At 41.3% G+C, this 22,277-nt stretch overlaps 1 protein-coding gene across 1 annotated transcript in view; it reads right to left on the reverse strand.

The window, feature by feature from the left end:
- Positions 1 to 450: 450 nt before the first annotated feature.
- LOC126473194 (shootin-1-like) overlaps positions 451 to 22,277 on the reverse strand; it is a 301,192-nt gene continuing 279,365 nt past the window's right edge. The window contains exons 10-12 of the mRNA XM_050100089.1: positions 18,360 to 18,608; positions 3,314 to 3,375; positions 451 to 1,235 (exon numbers count right to left, since the gene is read on the reverse strand). Of these exons, the coding sequence (XP_049956046.1) occupies positions 1,107 to 1,235; positions 3,314 to 3,375; positions 18,360 to 18,608 (440 nt within the window). The 3' untranslated portion in view covers positions 451 to 1,106. The remainder of the gene's footprint in view (positions 1,236 to 3,313; positions 3,376 to 18,359; positions 18,609 to 22,277) is intronic.

Genomic DNA, 22,277 nt, shown 5'->3' on the forward strand with positions numbered 1-22,277 from the left:
GGTGAATAAGCCCTTACAAAATAGTTAAATCTACAACATTTACAATTAGAAGGGAGAGTGCACCATGGTCCAGGCCCCGAAGCTGCAGGCTTGATGGTCTGTGCGTAAATAAGACCCTGCAATAATACGCTCTTAACTCAGGAACTGAGGTATGCAGATTTCTTTCCTTTCTCCCACAGCAAAAATCTCCATTTTATGGAGGCCATTCAAAAAGGATCACTTTGTATAAACACAGCCTTTTGATTATTTTCTCACACTGTAGTCAAATGTTGGGTACAAGTCATATGCCAATGTGAGAATCACTGACAGTGACAAAGTTACCATGGTGAGCAAATTTTAGGATAGAGAAAAATGATGGTTGACATCAGCTCATAAGAAATGATAGTTTCAGATAACATGGAGACAAACTAAGGCCCAAACACCAGAAAATTATTTTGTTTTATTATTTCTTTTATTTGGTTTCTGTCTCATATAAAAATTACAAGTAAAAATTTCAATAATTCATTCTGTGTTGTTATACATTTTAGATACACAAGCAAATTAGCCTAAAGACTAATAACTGAGGCATAGAGCTGAGCATACTGACTATAGCCATTAGGATATTACAAATATGTCAACAGTACAGCAATGTGTAGTATCACTCACATTACCATGATTTTGAAAAAAAAAGTACTTTCTCTTAATTTAATTGAAAATGAAGTAAAAGGTAAAGTATTGTAAGATGGGAGGCCATGAATAAGTCATTTATTAATTAACATCTTGAGTGTCACAAAATCAGCATGTCAGCTTTATTTATCACACATTTTCTTTTGTAATTTAATCACTTGTAGCAGAGGAGGAATAGAAGAACAAGCTTTTAGTTTCATAGTCTCAAGCTTCAGTGAGTACTGCTGCGTGCTGCTGCTACTGGAACCTCCACTACTGGTGAGTATAAGTCCTTTCCTAGTTTGTACAGTTAACAGTGAGCAATCACAGAGTCCACAGAACACAACAGTTTGAGAAGTAACAGTGTTCTATTGGAGCCAGTACAGAACACAAATACACATTTGGTGCACTCTAGTGTAATTCCACCACAAATTATTAATAGTTGTGATATTACATGACAGTCATAGTGCTACATCACTCGGTGCTTGTCGATTGTCTTGCACCTTTTTACGCCTTTTGAGGGTGCCTATAATGGTTAACATCTCCTGCACAGCTGGTGGAGGGTCCTCTTCTTTCTTGCTGGTAACTTTCTGTTGGAAGAAATATACATTCAATTAATGTCTCAATGTATTACTTTTTGGGAAAAAAATCCAAGCAGAAAGTAACTAACAGCAAATGTTAACATTATAAAACAGGGCCAATAAAGAAAAGATTTTTTCATTCTTTCGCTCACACACAGTGCTCTATAAATCTCGTCATGAATAGAGATTACCTCCCTGAAACCAAATATTCTGATAAATTGTAGAAGATGTGGACTCTGGAATAACTCTGAACAGTCAAGATCACTAGCAAAGTATTTATTTAGATGACCTGTTTTGGTAAGACTATCTTACCATCTTCCAATCTTCAACTTTCCAATTCATACAATGTCTGCCATAAGCACTTTGTATTATTTCATATCATAGCTGTATGCGTAAGGATTGTGGAACACATTTGATGTCGGCATGTCATAATGAAAATAACTGTATATACAAAACATAATACCAATGCGCCAACTGCCAATGTTCATGCTCATACCATAGTTGAATACATACAAATGGGAAACAACTAGGGATGTAGAGCAATGCAAAAGTACAATGCAAAAACATTCTAACCAAAGGAAAATGAAATACTTTAATGACTTCAGACAAATGAAAATAATATAATGTAAACAAACTGTGTCTGTGACTAACTGAATAATTTATATGTTACAAGTAAATGCTTACCAGGGAATACATTAGTATCTGATGTGAATTCATATTGACTAAAGTTTGTGGATACATGCTGATCTTCACATTCTGCATTCACAATGCTGTAAGAACAGCTTGCAAGTTACCCTGATCAGCCGTAAAATCATGGCCACCGGCCTACTATCAATATAAACCCGTCCAGGCAATAGCAATGTCACATGGTGAAGAATGGCTGCTAGTCAGACACATGCATGGTGCATTTAGTATCAGTAAGCAACCTGTTCATGTGTGGAAGGGGAAGGTGCACACACTATCTTGAGTGTGATTGAGGACAGATTGTGATGGCCTGGAGACTCGGCACGGGCTTTCAGAAACTGCACGATTTGTCGGGTGTTCGAGGAGGCTGTGGTGAGTGTCTTCAACACAAGACGAAACCAAGGTAAAATCATGTCCAGAAGTCATGGGGTTGGGCGGCAACTCCTCATTACAGATGTCATGTGCTGGGCAGACTGGCGCAAACTGTGACAGAACTAACATCAGACTTTAATGTTAGGCACAGTACAAGTGTACCTCAAAATACAGTGCACCAAACATTGCAAATGATGGGCGTCTGCAGCCGACGACCCATGCATGTGCCAATGTTAACACTTCAACATCAGCATCTACAACTGAAATAGGCAGATGACCAATGGCACTGGACATTGGCACAGTGGCAGAGAGGTGCATGGTCTGATGAATCCCAATACCTTTTTTGTCATGCCGATGGAAGGGCCCAAATCTGTCGTCTTCCAGGAGAACAGCTCCTTGACACCTGTACTGCAGGACAGAGACAAGCTGACGGCCGCTCTATTCTACTCTAGGGAACATTCACATGGGCATCCAAATGGAGCTAGTGCAAGGCATCATGACAGCCACAGAGTATCGTACACTGGCTGCAGACCATGTACACATATTCATGATGATCATATTTCCCAACGGCAGTGGTGTTTTTCAGCAAGACAAAGTGCCATGTCACAAGGCCAGGAGTGTGATTGGAGTGGTTTGAGGAATGCAGTGGCAAATTCCAATAATGTACTGATCCCCCCCAACTTGGCAGATCTGAACACAATCGAAAACATCTAGGGGTGATCGAATGTGGTGTCAGAGGTCATCGATCCCCTCCCCAGAATTAGGTGACGTGTGTGTAGAGGTGCATGTCCACTGTTATCCATGCAAAAGGCATATTGGCTGTTAGGCAGGTGGTCAGAATTTCTGGCTAATCAGTGTATATTGTGGATGAGACAATGGTAAGAGCAACATCTTCAGTACAAATGCATGTCAATTCTTTACCAGATTACAAATTAAATAACCAATCAAATGAGCCTCTTTGTATGTCATGAAAACATTTTGCATCATCTACTTAATACTATGGACAATTGTTATTCTGATAAGAATCTTACCTCTGGTGATTTCAGTGTGAATCTTCCTCCTTTAATCTGATTGATGATTTCACTAATAGCTCCTGCAAAATAAAAACCATCAATTTGCCAGTCTGTGAAATGTTGCTGGTTTGTACAGTTGTGAGGGCAATATAAAATAGCGGAAGGCTTGCAATATTGAGCTCATACAACTGAAGGTTTTTAAGCTTTAATTTAAGAGTGATTCATGTGTAATATGAAAAAAGAAAACTGAGGAAATTCATCATTCTCAATTATCTGTCAAAATTTGTTATTCTAGTTAGTGGAAAGATTTTTTCCCTTGGCTTATTGTTTCCTTCAAAGTTGAATTATTTTCTCAAATCTATGAAACTCATGGCAACAAGAATGCTTGCCATAGCATTTTAATGGCAGTGAAAAGTCTTGGTCATCTTTGGTAGTGATTTTTAGAGTACTCAGCCAGTCAATAGAGATATGTGACACTGATATTTGATGTGCCCTGAAGAATAGACCAGCATAAAATCTGCACTTCTGAATAATAACTATTTGTATCCCAACACGACAGTATTTAGTTTTTAAATATTTTTCTACATTCATGGGTTGGATGGTTCCCAGTTTCACCAAGGATACCAAACATATGGGAAATTTTACATCATTCACAATAACATGAACATGTTAGTTCCTTGCCTTAGCTTATGTGATGTACATTTTTACAGTATCCAGCCACAGAAAATAAATGCCCAATTCAAGAAGAAGAAATGTTCACCACATTACACTACAACAGAAAATAGCCCACATTTCTCAAGATTGTATGAGGCATATCCAGAAATTAAATATCCATCGAAAAGACAGTATATTTCTGAACAGTTTACAAATTTACATATGCAAATCAAACACTATTTCTTGAAATAGTCACCTCTGACCTTAGTGCACTCTGTTAGCCAGATAGTTTTATGTCCCGTGCATCATTTTTACATTGAATCATTATCGTAATTATGTGTGAAGTGGCACCACCTAACATTACTATGGAAACCAAGTAACTGGTGCAACATTACTGTCAACCACCCTGGCATCACCATTAAGAAGCTGTCATTAAGAGCACCCTATAAAGGGATCACACCACAATTGAACATCTAAGCTGTCAGAGGGCTGGTCTGAGCCATTAAGAGATCTGTGGACTGTGTGGCGAGTGTGCTATCTGTTCAGCTTAGGTTTTATTGTCATGCATTCTATTCATCTTAGCCTGAGCTTTGACAAGCCATCGACAGGACTCTGCTTTGGAATATGGCGAGTGTGCTATCTGTTCGGCTTAGGTTGTACTGTCATGCATTCTATTCATCTTAGCCTGAGCTTTGATAAGGCATCGACAGGACTCTGCTTTGGAATATGGACTGCAGATAGCTCACGTATATGTCTCTTGTTGTTAATAAACTGGAGTGAGTTGTTAGTTTTGTGTGTAACTCACCTTTTGCAATAGTGACGACGACTTGGAACCTGTGACATGTGTAAACTGGACTTTGAATGATTTTATGGTTAGGTGAGAGGTTCCTTTTTTTCAGTCATGGAGGAACTACAACAACTACTAACACAAACTGTACATGATTATCACGAGCTAACAGCATTGATATTATGTGCAGTGCATTATTGAGTGTAATACATAAATCTTCCTCGCCACCCAAGTTTACAGCTTTCCTGTCATTTAACGAACTAAGTGAAGAGTGTGATGCTCACCACGAATGATTACAGTTATATTTTATGACTTGGCAAACTTCTAGCACTAAAAGACAAACAGCAATGTTATTAATGGGAAATCCCTAACTGTTTTAACTAATACAGAAACTAGAGTCATTAACAAATCTGGAATAATTTGAGTTGTAATAATGAAAATATTCTGGAGAACATAAATGGAATAAAGTTATTGCAGCCAGATTATAATTTTGGCAGTCGAGAAAGGTCTCAATCTTATCACACAGGGCTGCTGACTCATATGGATTGTGCACAAACTGCTATTTGAAATGTATGTGTAGGCAGAATTACACAGACTCTGCAATCAGGGATATTACATTACATCTTAGCCCCAAATGAGAAACTACATGTTGCAGAAATTTCTCGTTCTTTGAGGGAAGTGATATGAATAGTTGAAGCTTATGAAACTGCCCAGCACTCATGCAGCCCAGAGTTTGTTTATAAAAGAACTCATCATACCAGTCACCCCTCTAGCTGTATGCACAAAGGACATCACTATCTCTGGTGGAGCCCTTACCTGCTTCCTGGTCTGGATGACATCATAAATAACTACACCAGCAGCAAGAGACCATGCCAATGGCAGTATTGGAGCCTGGCTGTAAAGACTGCTTCCTTGGCCATGCACAACATGTCTCAAGTGCAGCTAAAAGGAGCACTTGCATGAGACACGTGTTGTTTTCTAGTTTCAATAAAAGAAGTTACTATTTGAAACTAAAACAAAGGGTTTATTTTCATGCAGAACAAATATAGCACAAACTATTACAAAATCTTCTGTGCTTTTAGATCTCCAGAAAAATCATGCATAGCAATGGCCATAACAATGGCACCAAAGAATGGTTTTCTACTAGGGGCACAGATTCTAATTCCCAATTTCCATCACCCCCACTAGAAGCAGTATTTCATCCTACAGTTCATTATGTTTGTCACGTCTGCAAGCATTCCACCTGTCGCAGTTTGCTCCAATGTTATTTCCTCTCAATCAGTTTTTTTATCTGATGGAATGATGCCTGATGTGGTATTAATGTACTTTGTGTGACCTCAGTATCCACTTGTATTTGATAGGTCAACTGTATATTTATTGCAAAACAATAATTTAACTGGGCTTTCTTTTGGGGGAAGGTGTTATTTCTCTTTGTACTGGGTGGTTGTAATTAAACTTTCACTACTTGAGATGGCCCACATAAAAAATGAGCAATTGTAGGACAATTAAACTTTGTAGAAACATTTTTTTAAGGACATGTGAAAGAGTAATACTGAATAAACCATTGAAAGAAACACATTAAAGTTTCCACATGAGAGGGTTTAAATCTGGTGACCTTCGTGGTTATGCAGTTTGGAATAATCGGCCAATGGTTCACTCTGCTCTTGGGAAACATCGAGAGCCAACCGTGCCACAAATTGTTGTTAAGTTACTGATGCCATGGCTGAGAATACCAGACACATTGTGCAGCCTTCAAGCAGTCTGTGTAACAACAGTTGAACATTCCAAGGTCCACCATTCGAAAAGATCTTGAACAATTATGAAATGGTACCCATACAAACTTCACATTATTCACTAACTTTTGCAGACATTCAAGTAGACTTTGCTCTTACGTTTCTTGCAACGGTTGTAGTTGACAACATGTGGCCTTGGAAGATTCTGTGATGAAGCACACTTTACACTCACTGAGACAGTTAACACTCACATCTGTCACATTTGGGGATTGTCACTGCCAATGAACATTCATGAAGTTCCCTTGTGTAGTAAATGTATAACTGTGTGGTGTGGCTTCATGGCACAGTTCAAGATTTTTCTTTGAGGAACTTGGACCCCAATGACCAAGGACATGCAGTGTGAATGGCACATGTTACTGTGATCTGCTTCACCAACATGTGAGGGGCTTTGGACACACACGAAGGCCTCGCTGACCCATACACGGTGCATCCATAGTCAAGACGTGACCGGACGAAAGCCCTATAAAACTGCAGCAGACGTGCCCGATCTGCTCCCCAGGACCGATGGCTCAGACACTTCAAAATATACAGTGCCTTCAGGGTCCGCACCTTGAGGTCTTTAAGGTGCGGCAACCACAACAACTTGGAATCAAAAGTGAGCCCCAGGAACCTCACAGTGTCGCTAAAAGGAAGAATGGTGTCCCTCAGACACAATTCAGGGGAGGTAAAAAGACATCAAGAACAATTAAAATGAACACACACACATTTGTCTGCAGAAAGGTAAAACCCATCTTCGCAGTCCATGCATCTAATCGCTTTATCATAAGCTGCAACTGCCGACTAGCAGTGACAAGACCGGAGGAAGAACAGAAAACAGCAAAATCGTCCACAAACAAGGAGCACTGGGCAGGACTCCGGATAGTGGACATGATACTGTTAATGGCGACGGCAAAGAGGGTGACACTTAAAATGCTTCCCAGAGGAACACCATTCTCCTGCATGTACAAATCAGATAGCACATTACCAACCCAATATCGAAAGAGGTGGTGGGAAAGAAAGGACCGAATGAAGATTGGGAGATGGCCACGAAAGCCCCACTGATGGAGTTGATTGAGGATAAGGCGGCGCCAAGTAGTGTCAAACCACTTATCAATTTCAAAGAATACAACTAGACTATGCTGGTTACGTAGGAAGGCCTGCTGGATGGCCGCCTCAAGCAGGGTCAAGTTGTCTATAGTTGAACAACATCTCCGAAAGCCACACTGAGAGTGGCTAAGGAGCTGTCTGGTCTCGAGCAGCCAAACCATGCGACAGTTGACCATGCGTTCCAACGTCTTCCCAACACAGCTCATAAAAGCAATACTCCGATAACTACTGGGATGCGTTCGGTCCTTCCCCAGTTTGAGGAGGGGAATCAAAATCACCTCCCTCCATGAGTCAGGGAACGTGCCGGATAACCATATCATATTCAGTGCCGAATCCAGTTCCCACATTGTGAAGGGGCAGTTGTAGGGTTCAGAATTTGGAGACCGGAAGTCCAAGTGACTCCTCTCGATGGCAGTGCGGTAGCGGCAGAAATCTGGATCACAGTTAATAGTGGCGGTAGATTCTGCAAAATGCATGGCCAGTGTCTGGGCACTGTCTCTCGGTGCCATGAGGAGACATCCCTGATGCAACAATGCCGTGACAGGTAGTTGGCTCGTTTCCCGGAAATCCTCCTGATGGCTTTCCATACTTTCGTAGAACTAGTGGAGCGGGAGATGGAGTTCAAGAATGATTGCCATGACTGTCGTTTGCTCTCTTTAATCACTCGCCGCACCTTGGCCCTTGCCACCCGAAAGGCCGCAAGATTGTCAGCTGAGGGATGGCACTTGAAGCGGCGCAGAGCTGCACGGTGGGCTCGGATGGCTGAGCAGCACTCAGTGGTCCACCAAGTGACAGGAGGCCTCTTGGGATGACCTGAGGACTGTGGAATCGACAATTCAGAAGCTTGGGAGATCATGGTTATAACATGGTCGACCCATTCGTGGATGTGGCACGGTGTTCCAAAACAGCCAGATGGCTGAAAAGTGTCCAGTCAGCTCTGCAGACGTGCCACCTGGGCGGCACTGGTAATGCTACAGCCTCATCCAGGAGGCGAATCCAAAGGGGGAAGTGGTCACTAGAATGGAGGTCAGCAGTAACCTCCCGCAGAACAGAATCCGCGAGTGCTGGAGAGCAAAAGGAAAGGTCAATAGCTGACAACGACCCAGAAGCAGTACAGAAATGAGTGGGAGCACTAGAGTTGAGGATGCACAGTTCTTCGGACGTCATGAGGCTTTCCAGAATGCGACCCCTGGGGCAAGTAGTCGTAGAGCCCCATAAGACACTATGTGCATTGAAGTCGACCAGAAGGAGAAATGGGCGGGGGAGTTGGCTAATAAGGTCTGTGAGAGCCTCAGAGTCTATTGCATTCTGAGGCGGTAAGTAAACGGAACAGATTGTGAGCCTCCGCTCCACAAGAAGGTCAACTGCAACTGCTTGCAAGTCTGTAACGAGAGGGAGCTCAGATGAGTGGTGCATGTCACAGACAAAATCCGCGACACCACCCTTTGCCCTTTCCCCCATCAGATCATCTTTTCGATACACAGTATAGCCCTGTAAAGAAGGAGCATCAGTGGCCCGAAAATGTGTCTCTTGAAGACATAAGCACAAGGGGCGCTCTCATACAAGGAGTTGTAATTCGGCCACATGTGTCCTGAACTCATTCAGTTTCCACTGTAATATGTGAGCCAGTGATCAGGGTGGCTGAACTTTCACCCTGCCTCTGTGCTTTGGAGGAGAGCTCGTAGTGGCCGGAGATCTATTCCTGGGGTGAGAAGATCGCCCCCGGTCAACACCAATGTCCATCAGCTACGATGGTAACCCAAGGGAGATATCAAACAGTATGATGGCCTCGTCATCGGATTGACCCTGACTAGTCTCCTCAGGCAGCAAAACCTTCACCTTCGGCGTCTTTGTCTTGGGGGGCTTAGAATGCAGAACCTTGTGAACAGTTGGAGCTTTACTCGCCTGGGCAGAAGGTGCCATAAGGGGAGGGGCAGGAAGTACCCCAATGTCAGCAACCATGGCCTTGTCCGACGTTGTGGGGAGAAATCCAGGTTGCAAAACAACCGCAGCAGCACAAGTGCACTGGCAAACGCAGGTATTAGTGCTGACACTAGCAACCTCCGTTTGTGTAGCAGCAGTGGCCATCTGTACCGGTTTCTGCAGAGCGGAAGCGAAAGATGTTGTAAACACAGGAGGCTGCATGGCCTTAAAGAGCTTCTTGGCCTCACCATAGGGGATGCGCTTAGATGTTTTGATCTCCTGTATCTTCCGTTCCTCGAGATAGATGGGGCAGACCTGGCTCCAGACAGGGTGACTCCCAGAGCAATTCATGCACTTCACAGGTGATGAACAATCGGCTCCTTCATGGGCAGGCTGACTACATTTACCACAAGTGGCTATCCCATTGCACCCCAACGTAGTATCCCCAAAGCGCTGACATTTAAAACAGTGCATTGGGTTGGGGAAATATGGCCGTACTGGCAAACGTAAGAAACCTGCTTTAACATGCTCTGGGAGTCTTGGGCAACTGAACGTGAGAATAAACGAGTCGGATTTGACCAGGTCCCCATCGACTCGTTTCATAATATGCTGCACGTCAACAATACCTTCGTCAGCCCACTCAGATTTCAACTCGTCTTTGGGGATATCCACCAAGTCCCTACATGTCACAACACCCTTACTATAGTTCAAAGTGGAGTGGAGCTCGGTCTAGATAGCGTGCTCTCTGAGACAGGTTGCTTTCCAAAGAGAAGCGACTTGACGGGAACTAGAAGTCTCAACTAACAGAATCCCATTGCGCAGTTGCTTCACAGATTTCAGTGTTCCTGCAATTCCCTCAAGACCCTTGTGGATGTAAAAGGGAGAAACCCTCTCAAAGCTACCCTCCTTCCGTTTGACAATCGAAAACACATTTTGGTTATCAGCATGTGCTCTCTTACGACAGTCTGATAAATCTCTAGTAACACCAGGTGCTGGAGGACTTGCAGCACGAAGTCGCTTTTTCGATGGGGTGTGTTTTCCTACCAGTGACCCACCCAATCCACTGGTAGGGGGAAACGTAGAGGTCGAAGGGTCCACTGCGGTCCCACGAGCAGTTAGGGAACTAAAGGTACGCTCAGACAGAGCCCCGCGTGCCTGAGTATGCCTTATACAACTGGGGTGCGGCAGGTGCCCCAGAGGTTGCCCGCTTGCGACAGTTCCACCCCAACAGCCATGCATCTTATAGGAGTGCAGCACACCATAAGATTGAGGGGTTTTTATAGAGGTTGACCTTCCTCACAATCCAGGCGGTCAAGCCAAGATTACCATTCCCCGCAGCACACAACATTCCACCGCCGTGCCATACGGTGAGCGCTGAAGCATGTCCGGGGGTTACGGTGACAGGAGACTGGCGGCGCTGACCAGTCCCCAGCTCAGGACCCCGGGGTCGCCAAGCCCATATTCAGCAAATGAATGCTGAGCCCCTTGGGTCCACTTTAACACTGTGATCACTTGGTTGATGAAGTTTATACATTCAGTTGATTAATACTTTTTGCTATGGCTATCCATTTTTCTCTATATCACAAATTCTACAACCTTTATAAGCGAACATGATTGAGTGGCACTGTTGCACAATTTTGTTTATGGAAAGTAAATCTGTACTCAGTTGAGTTACGCAGAATACATCTGTCACCCTAATATTTGTCTTCTCTCTGCCTGCTAGTGCTTCAAAATACATACCATCAATCCCTTTAACAGGTTAAGTTCTCATCATTAGCCATGACAACTTGTCAACTGATCACAAACTGTGTGAAATTCAAATCACATGAGGGCTTTGACATATATGCTAAGGCATCAGGATCTATGTGCCAGTCTTCATGTATAGCTTTAACTAATGCTGGTACCATTAAGAATGTCTTATAACTTGTTCCTTTGGTGGCATATTTTCCACTCATTTTATTTTTACTGTCACAATTCTTAGCTATGTACCCATATTTGTTACAGTTGTAATGTCTCAAACTCTGGGAATAGAGTTGGATCATTTTGGTTGTCCTTTTTACTTGCCACTCTCACCCCACCTACTTTGATTTGGTGCATATGCTGCCACCACATGTTAGCATCAAAAACTCTCCCTTCCAGGTTGGTGCCCTCAGTGGAGGCCCACAAGTTCAGACATCACCCAACTGGGACCAACAGGGTGGTCTCCATCTGCCATGATTGTTGTGAGCTGCAAGCACAGACTTCTGCAATGTCAACATCAACTTCACTTCTGCCACAGTGGTCAGCAGCCACAGCTACCCCCACCCCAGTGGTCTCCCTGGTCCTGGTGAAACTCATGCAGCTCCCATTGAGTCTCAACCTGCTCTAGCCTTCACAATGATGACCACGGACACTGATCTCCCGCACTTTGCAGCAGCCGCTGCTGGGGGGGAAGGAAGGGTATGTAGTGGCGCCACCCGACTTTACTATGGAAACCAAGTAGCTGGTGTAATGTTACTGCTGACCACCCTGGTGTCACTATTCAGGTGGTGTTTATCATCAGTAGCACCGTCTGATGGAGCCATATCAGAAACTGGCATAAAAGCTAGCCTAGGGCTTTTCTGAGCCAGTCATGGAGTGGGCAGTGAGTGTGTCACCTGTTGGTTTAGGTGCTAGTATCACGGACTCTGTTTGTCTTAGGTGAGCCTTTGATGTAGCATGGACTAGACATGGGTTTGGAATACAGAATAGGTTTGATAAAGGACAACCTTAATGTGGAATAATGAATTATGTACATCACTGTTCTTTTTGAACTGTTGTCAGTTATTTACAACAGACTGCATTAGCGAATAAATATACAGTGAAGCAGTAGTCAAAATGCCTTATTCCTTAAACAGATGTCTACAAGATAATAGTGGGTGAGCATCACATATTATTCTTACTGTACAGCATGTGTTTGGTCGACTAAGATTTTCTTTCTTAAAGATGAGTTACAGCAGAACATTATTCTGTAGGACATTATTAAATGATAATACACAAAACATGCTAGCTTACTGGTTTGGCTGTTAAGATTTGCAATGATTCAAAGTGTAAATGCGGCTGAACTGAGTCATTTTAGAAGTTCAAAAATGTTTTTCCCACTTTTCAGTTCTGCTCAATATGAACATCTACAATTTTTGAAGTTTATTCTGCAGTTATTATTTCCTCACTGTGTGTAACATTTATCATTGGTGTAATACATCTACATGTGCAGAACTGAACATGTTGTGTCTTCTTGAAATTGAGAGTGAGGCAAATTGCAGAAAACCACTAGCTGAAACAGGGTCCACAGCCATGACAAACTTCTTGAAAGGAATATTTTCCTGCATCAGCTGCTATTCATTTCCACTTTATTTTTATTTTGTGTGCTGCGACATTTTAGTTATGTAGCCATTCTCAAGCAACTAGATACATATCAGAAAAATATAAGTAGAATACAAATTGCAAAGCTACCATTCGTCATAGTCACCAGAATAAAATCAGACTAAAAACAGAATAAAAAGTATGTTTACAATGTTTAACCCATTAACTACACATATTTTGGCTTATAGTCATTTCCATGGGCTGTTGTGGTTGTCCTGGTGTACAATAAAGTAATAAAGATTATACACTGTGTAAGGACAATCAAAATATTAAGACACAAAGGAATTACAGACATTGGCTGAGAGCGGGCATTGATTGAAATCAATGGGGAAGGTTGGTAATTTGTGCTGGACCGGGCGTTGAACCTGGGTCTCCACCTTATTAGGTAGATGCGCTGACTACTGCGCCATCCGGACACAGTGGTCAATACAAGGCAGCACGGACAACCCTAGCATGCCTCCTGGCAGACCCAAATTCTTAACCTATCCTATGTCCCTTGCCCATTATTCTCATTACCTGTGGCATTTCACCGATTCGCATAAAAGAGTGTGAGCCTGGTGTGCATCCCCACTTTGCCTTAATTCATAGTGGCTGTTGGATCAAAATGGTGTCTGTTCTTTCAGATACGTCTGAAAGAACAGACACCACATACATATAATTAAGGTGAGGATGGCCAATGATCTCTTTAGTGTGGATGCACACCAGGCTTGAACTCTTATCAGAATTGGTGAAATGCCACAAGTAATGATGATAACAGACAACACAAGTATGAGGATAACAGACAAGGGACGCTACATTCATAGTGTGCGGATAGGTTGAGAATCTGAGTCTGATGGGAGGTGTGCTAAGATAGTCTGTGCAGTTGCAATGACCACTGTGTCTGAATGGCTTAATGGTCAAATCATCTGCTTAGCATGCAGGAGACCTTCGTTCAAATCTTAGTCTGGCACAAATTTTCAACTTTCCCCATTGATTACAATCAATGACCACTCATAGCCAACGTCTGTAATTCCTGTGCGTCTGTAATAATGGCTGTTGGATCAAAAAGAGCAGGCAGAAGTTTAAAATGTCATAATGAAATGGTTTGTTGCAAACTGTATGTAACAACTGTTGCAATGATATCATCAGAACAACTTACAATTCAATACTATAGTTTCTGATCCTTGTACATATGATTAACTGAGAATAATCCTTCTTTCTTTCCCTTCCTAACACTTATGTTAACACAGACCATACATACAGCGTACCTGGCCACACACATTTATCTTTCCCTTGCTTGCGACGAGATGTTGCCGCACACAGATCTATGCTCCCTGAAATGTAAATGGTGTGGCTGTGTGCTACTGTTTATACTGAACCAAATATCATGGCTACAGTTTTCAAGCCCATTAATGTGGTTAACCATTTTATTATCTTACATTGGTTGAATTATTAAGTGCAACTCTTTGCATTCTTTTGGTTAGATGTAACATTATCCATTGATTGGCCATACTATCAATTCTACAAAACCTCAGTTTATCTAGGAGGATACTTTTGACTCACACAGTCAGATAGGTCAGCCTGTTTGGTTCATTATTTGATGGCACTCTGGACCTCATCATTGGTAGAAAACCCTTTTCCACCCATAAACAACGTCAGAGGGGCGAAAAGATGACCTCATCATTGGTAGAAAACCATTTTTCTCCCATAAACAACTCCAGAGGGGTGAAAAGATGAAAATCTGAAGGTGACACTTAAGGGCTATGAGTAGGATCATTGATGATGTTCCAACCAATTGAAACCAAGAGTTGCTTTGTGGCATTGGCTGCATTGGGGCATGTATTGCATGTAACAAGTACATTCCCGTCATTAACATTCCCCCTCTTTTGTTCTGTATCATCATCTATAGTTTTTTAGGGTGTCACAATACTGCACAGATTAACTGTTTCCCCCTGGAGCAAAAATTCAATGAGGAGAAATCCCTTCACAGTCTCAAAAGACAGCGGCCATGATTTTTCCGACTGAAACAATGGGTTTGAAATTTTTCACTTATGGTGGAGAGAGATGTCACCACTGCACTGATTGTCTTTTCATCTCAGGGATGTAGTTAGCACACCCCCCCCCCCCCCAACCCCCCAACAATCCAGTGTCAGTCACAATAGAGTCAAGGAACCATTCACATTCCATTTCGAAACACTCAAGAAATTCCCTTGAAGGTGTGGTTCTGTTGACTCTATATTGACCTTGGAGCTGTTATGGTACCCACTTAACACACAATTTTCAAAAACTAAGATCTGGAGATTCCTAGAAACATTTGATCATCTCGTCCGATGATTGCCACATATTGTTTCTTTGATCCCATTCACCATCTCATTGGTCATGACAGAAAGATGCCCACTCCTTTGTTCATTATAAACATTCATTTTGTCAACTTCAAACTCACAACACCAATTGTACACATTATTATGATTCATCACACCATCCCTATAAATCTGGAAAGGCACATTTCCTTCTGCAAGAAGAAACAGGATTACTCTCCTCACTTCACAGCTGGCAGCACTCAGAATAAAGACACTCATTTCAATACAGCACTACAACAAGAGTTTTCCACTGACTGAGATAAATGAGTGTGCATTCTTCAGCCAACACTTTTGGCTTGAATACAGTGCTGCCAACTTTGTCATAAATGAAAAAAATCCCTTAAACGTCAGAGTCACAGTACTCTTACTTACTGGACATGCCTGGAAATGAACCAAGTGATATTCATATTATTTATCTCAAGTTTCTCTCACTAAATCTGATCACTGACTGCTGTTCAAGTTAACTAAAGAGCAGTCCTGTGCACCTACTTTCCTCCAGCAACTGCCAACATGTAAGTCTCTTCTTATGATTAAAGTTAGTTCAACCCAGCTCCAGAAATATTAAGGAAAGTGAATCTACACAATGAATCCCGAGCTAAAAACAAAGGAATGTGGGACAGAAATAAATGCAATATCTAAAATAAGTAAGATCTCTGAAGAAATAAATGAAAAGTAAAATCACTAAAAAATAATTTAAAAAGGGTGCAAAACAGCCTTTTGTTGTTAGCCAGAAAGAGGCCTAAAGTTCTTAGAAATTCTCTGCAACAAAAGAAATAGAGAGTCATACTGCGTTGTGGGCTGAGAGACCCAGAGATGCTTTAAGGTCACATGGAGACCACAGCACTGGTAAATTGTGGGAAACCTATTCAGTCTTTATATTTTTTTGAATGCATTATTTTACTTTCAATTAACACCTGACGATGGCATATAATAAAATTCTGTTTCACTAATTTAAGCACTAACATATGCTATGTGATCACTTCTGAATCATTATTGGGCAACACAGTCAACATTAAGTAAGACATTAAAATTATCTATCTCATTCAATCTTATCAGCTCAATTAAAATAGTGATAACACTGTTTTCAAGTAATAATTCTGCACCATAAACTTGAAATAAAGCTTTTTACCATTTCTGACTTAGGTCACGTATATACTGAAAGTGACCAAGTGATCACGGCATTCTGCTCTTTATTTTCACTAAGTGGAAAGAGTAAAGCAACCATTGTTCCATTACCATTGCTCAAATTAATGGCAAGCAGACCTCCTAACGCAGACACTAACTTGTGCAGACTATATTGCAATTAATTACAGATTATTACAGCTTACATTTAAGTAAAACATATCACAATATACAAATATAAAATATAGACTTCTTGAAGGAACAACACCACAGTTTTCAGCCGGACAGCAAAATGTTGCGACAAACATTTTGGCTAAGCCTCAGCTATGTCATGCGTAGTGGTTAAAGCTGAAGATCTAACATTGTATTTCAGCAGAAAAGAATGAGCACAGTGACGCATCAGCATGGGTTGGTTGTTAAAGTATGCAGGTACATGTTACCAAAATGCGTTGAAGCAGCTGTGTCTGAACCTACAGTTAGTAAAAGGAACATAAAAAAGGATGGAAAAAACAGCACTAAGAGCTAGATTTCTTAATTTGGAAGAACAGCTGTCACACTTTGGAAGTGTTCTGCTTGTCCAACTGTTTCATTGAGCAGCCTATGTTACTAGTTGCAAAGTGACATAAACATGGAGTTTTAGACGAGCTTTGTCAATAATATTCTAGCACAAATTTGCAATAGTGCACAGTAGATCACAGTCAAACAGAGCACATAGATAAAACTTTTGGCAATTAGTTATGCATAAAATATGGTTTAATAAAATAAAATTACATTGTATGTATTCTTTAAATGATCAAACATACAAACAATTATTTGTCAATGACCTGTCATTTTCAGTGCTTTAGAAATACTGAACAATCATGCCCATGTAATTGTAAACAATATTATTATAGTCAATTCAAATCTGCTAATGATTAATTTTCCCCCAAGAAAGTAAGCAACGTGGCTGCAAAGCTCCTGATAGTGTAGGGCCTATAGCATGTGCTAAGTGTGCTATTTATGCTACGTGTGCTGTAGAGATGAACTACGTCTGGGAAGATCCTGAAAGACAGATTCAGCTGCCTGACTGGAATGAGTTTTCTTCCTCCACACACAATGGTCCCTTTCCTCACAGTGTGTGAGAATTGTGTCCGAGATGTAACTGTTGAGTGTAGGTAACTGCAATATTTGTCTATAGTGTGGTGTCATGTTTGTGAGGTATGGCGATACGAGAAGGGAGAGGGTGAAACCCAGCTGCCAGCATGTAACATATTCTTCTAGAATAGCACAAAAGGAACACTGAGCTTATTGTTGCCATCTGACAGATGGATTGATGGATCAACAAGTCACCATCAACAGTTTCATATGCCCTGACTCTGAGAGGCAATGTGAAGAGGTTTCGAAATTATTCCAGGAGATTGATAAGTATCCTACAAATTAGACATGATAACACAAGTATGTATAATTTGTTATGCATTAAATTAATGTAAATAATAAGTAAGAAAGAGAGAAAAATGTCTACAAGTAAAGCAAAGTAAAATGCAAGTTTTCTACAATAATGTCAAGAGAACAACTTAAAGTGTAGACAATCACATGGAATAACAATTTCAGAATAGGATTTTTGATTGTAAATGTTGTTATTCCTAGCTCCTTACTCATCCCTGTCTGTGTCTCCCGGTGAAGGTGAAGCATGCAGGCCGACTTTTTCTTTCAACACTACCTACCCTTCCTGTCTATCAATTCTGCTAGTTCCTTTCTCACTTCTGTGACACAAAGAATTAACTTCATAGTTCCATAAGCTCAGGAGCTGGCACCATTTTCTATACATATTCTGCTTGGTCCTGTTTAAATAGCTAATGACCATGTGGACAGTTCCTATCACTTTATTATCTCCATTTCTGAATCCCACATATTACACTATAAGTGTAAAAGTGGGATACAACAATATATCTCAGTCTTATAGCTTTTTACATTGTTCTCATACAATCTTACACACTAACCTGAAGATGCAGCAGCAGGAGTGTTGACCTTACGTCCGAGGATAGTAGCCATGTCACCAACTGGATCTTCATTTCCATTGTGACTGGAAGCCACTGTTGTGCAGTTGCCTCCTAGACATGGAGGAAGTGGCAAAGATGTTGGTGGAGGGGGTGGGGGAGGTGGAGGGGGAGGGGGAGGTGGAGGGGGAGGAGGAGGTGGAGGTGGTGGAGCTCGCTTCAGTTCCTCTATTTCATTCTGTAGCTCTGTCACTGTAATACAAAATACAACATAAGACACAGCAAAATTTAGAGAGAGAAAAGGGAGTAGAGAAGGACCAGGATGCGAAGAAAACAGTTGTAAGTGCACAACAAAGGACCAGAATAACATGGAATAATTTAGTTAGGAGAACCACCTTGGATAAAATAAAAATCAAAAGCCTTTTGATTATAAAATGTTTTCTTGGTCTCCAAAACCGTATTTTAACACTTTTTTACTTTTTCTCCTTCATATATGCTCCTTCCATTGCTTCCCATATGACTTATGTATGTCAGATGGCCATGGAAAGTGTGCAGTGAGCACTAACATTGCACTCATCTTTGCAGCCCACCAAGCCTGCCATTATAGAGCATGGTCTTCACTGGACATCAGATGGAATATAAGAAAATAATAATTCTGACTACAGCAACATTGCTTTGGGCCTTCATTATTAAGAAATCTGCACAGATACACACTAAATAAAACCTTATTAATCATGACAGTTACTATCAATTAGACAACACAAGGAGTCCCACCATTTTCACCAACTGCTACTGGCATAGACAACACAATATGCTGAAGGCTGCAGTGAGTGGCAACTCATTGGGCAGCTGAGTTAGGAAACAATCCAACAGTATCAGATTGCAGAAGTGGTGATAGAATCCTGTTTATCATTTAATATCACCTAGTGATGCCACAGAACTCTACAAAATGAAATGAGCATGTGAAATTATTAGTAAGGAAGGCAAATGGAAAACTTTCTATATTGGATGGATTTTGCATAAGTACAGTGCATGTGTTAAAGAATATTCATGCAAAACTCTAGTGCAACTTCTGCTCAAGTAGAGATCGATTGTTGGTGATCCTTATTGAGTGCCCCCTGCCCATTACAAATTTAGTGTGTAGACAGCAAGTTGTAAATGTGGGTCTCACAGGGAATGTGCCAGAGATAAGTCCCTGCAGTCACACTGTCGTCTGTGTCCTCAATGGCTCAGTCGGATAGAGCGTCTGTCATGTAAGCAGGAGATCCAGGGATTGAGTCCCAGTCAGTCATTTTCAACTGTCCCCATTGATATTTATCAACACCTGTAAGCAATTAATGGTCTGGATTTCATTGTAATTTCATTCATTTGGACATGTCTGAAAGAACAGATGCCATCTTCATATACAAGGGTAAGTCAATTATTACCTGAAATTTAGTTATATTTTTGTTTATTTTGGTAGTACTGTCATTTTACATTGATAACTCATGCTTTGTTTATTTGTTGTTATATCTTTGCCATTTTCAAGCTGCTAGGTTAGTTTCGTTATGGATGCTGTACTGTTAATCATGGCTGCTCCACTGTCTATTTGCAACAAAGGAGAGCAATGTTCAGTGATCCATTTTTTGTGGTCGGAAGGCATATCAGGGGGCAAAATTCATCGAAGACATTCGGTACAGTAACAGAACAGTGTTTTGCCACAACGGAGTGTCTACAAATGGATTGAAAAAGTCTGAAATTGTCGCACAAGTGTTACACACGATGAAGGAGCCAGACAACTGTTTACCACCACAAATGAAGAAACCATTGGGCTTTCATGTGAAATGGTTCTCTTAGACAGACGATTAACTGTTGACGAAATGACACATCATCTACAAATTAGTCATGGTTCTGCCTAAGAAATCATCCACAACAGACTTGGGTTTCGTAAATTTTGTGCAAGATGGGTCCCAAAACAATTCACACAGCTGCATAAACAAACATGCTTGCACATCTGCAAAAAACATTTGGATCGCTATGGTAATGAAGGGGACAACGTCTTAGACAGGATCATTACTGGTGAAGAAACATGTTTCCATCATTATGAGCCGGAGTGTTAATGGCAGAGTATGGAACGGAAACATCCAAATTCACCATGCAAGAAAAAATTCAAGACCCACCTGTCTGCAGGAAAACTGATGCTTATGGTTTTTTGGGATGCACAAGGTCCAGTACTGGAACATTATGGAGAAAGGGGCATAACAATAAATGGTATATGTTACAGTGAGATGCTTACTGCCAGGCTAAAGCCTGCAATTCGAATCAAATGCCAAGGATTGCTGTCAGAAGGTATTGTGTTGTATGACAATGCCCGTCTGCATACTGTTGCGCACACTGCTGAAACACTCCAGAAACTCAAATTTGAAGTACTGGATCATCCACCATATAGTCCTGATCTTGCTCCTTGTGACTGTCACTTGTTTGGTCCACTCAAACAGGCATTAAGGGGCCATCGATTTGCCTCGGACGAAGCAGTGAAAGAAGCGGTGCATTCCTGGCTCACAGCTCAACTGAGAACCTTCTTTTATCAGGAAGCTTGTACAGCGATGGACCAACTGTGTTGAAACACAATGAGACTATGTCGAAAAATGATGTTCTTGTAAGTCCCCTATTTGATTACAACAAAATTTTATAACTACTTTGCAGATGATAATTCACTTACCCTCATAGAAAGGCTTACTGGCCAATGATCTTCTTCAGTGTGGATGCACTCACATTGCTCAAACTCTTACGGAAATCAGTAGACAGACTGCTGCAAGTAATGAGTATAGTGGCTAGGGGCACTACAAATGTAGAATGTGGACAGTAAGATGGAAATGTGGGTCTCACGGGGAGTGTGCTAGAGATAAGTCCCTGCAGCCGCACCATCCTCTGTGTCCTCAATGGCTCAGTCAAATAGACCGTCTGCCATGTAATCAGGAGATGTTGAGTTTGAGTCCCGGTCAGGGCACACATTTTCAACTGTCCCCATTGATATTTATCAATGCCTGTAAGTGTTAATGGTCTGGATTTCTTTGTAATTTCATAACAGGTAAGTACTGAAAATCCAATCCAAAAGTTGTGGTGGCATTATAGAGCCACAAAAGTAATGAGCTAGCTTAACATGGCGACAGATTCAAGTGTTCGTAATATTCCTGTGCGCGAAAATTACAGCTCCGTAGTGAAAAACAGTCATTATGTGAATGATAATGGTGTTACAAAAAAATTAAATGAACGTATTATCAGCCTACAGAAAATTGTCGAAGTGCTTCGTAAAGAAATTTCATGGCTCAAGAAAGAAAATTATGATCTCCGATCAAAACAAGGTACGTGCTACACGCGGGACTCTGTGCAAAACATTTCGCCTGCTTCCAAAAACTGGAACAAAGCTACGTTTAAAAACAACCAAGCTACGTTTAAAAACAACAAACAAGAAGTGTTAAATCGTGTGAACAATGACCGCAACGTTAATTTCGTGCATGAAAACTCGTTTGAAGTACTCGCAATTGTAGACAGCGAGGGTAAAACGAGCCGTTACGAGTCGCTTGGGAAGAAAAGCATTCAAGATAGTAGGCCTAAAGCCACTAGTGAACAGTCTAAACACATCAAAAAATCTCGAAACAGCGATAAAGTGTCGTATGAACTTCATGAGACAATACTGGTACAAAATGACCTTGAAGTACGTCACAAAATACCGATACAAACAGACACTCAAACGAAAAACATTGTAACAGATAACTCGCACAATAAAATACTCATGCTTTCAGATAGTGATGGCCGTGGACTCGCAAAGAAAATTAAAGAGAAAACTAATAAAAGTTTGTGTAGCATAGTAAAACCGGGAGCCCCACTAGCGGAAATAATAAAAACGACTGAATCTAGAGAGGTTAAAAATCTACACGA

The sequence above is a fragment of the Schistocerca serialis genome, chromosome 4, assembly GCF_023864345.2.
Source record: "Schistocerca serialis cubense isolate TAMUIC-IGC-003099 chromosome 4, iqSchSeri2.2, whole genome shotgun sequence".
NCBI classification, from domain to species: Eukaryota; Metazoa; Arthropoda; class Insecta; order Orthoptera; family Acrididae; genus Schistocerca; species Schistocerca serialis.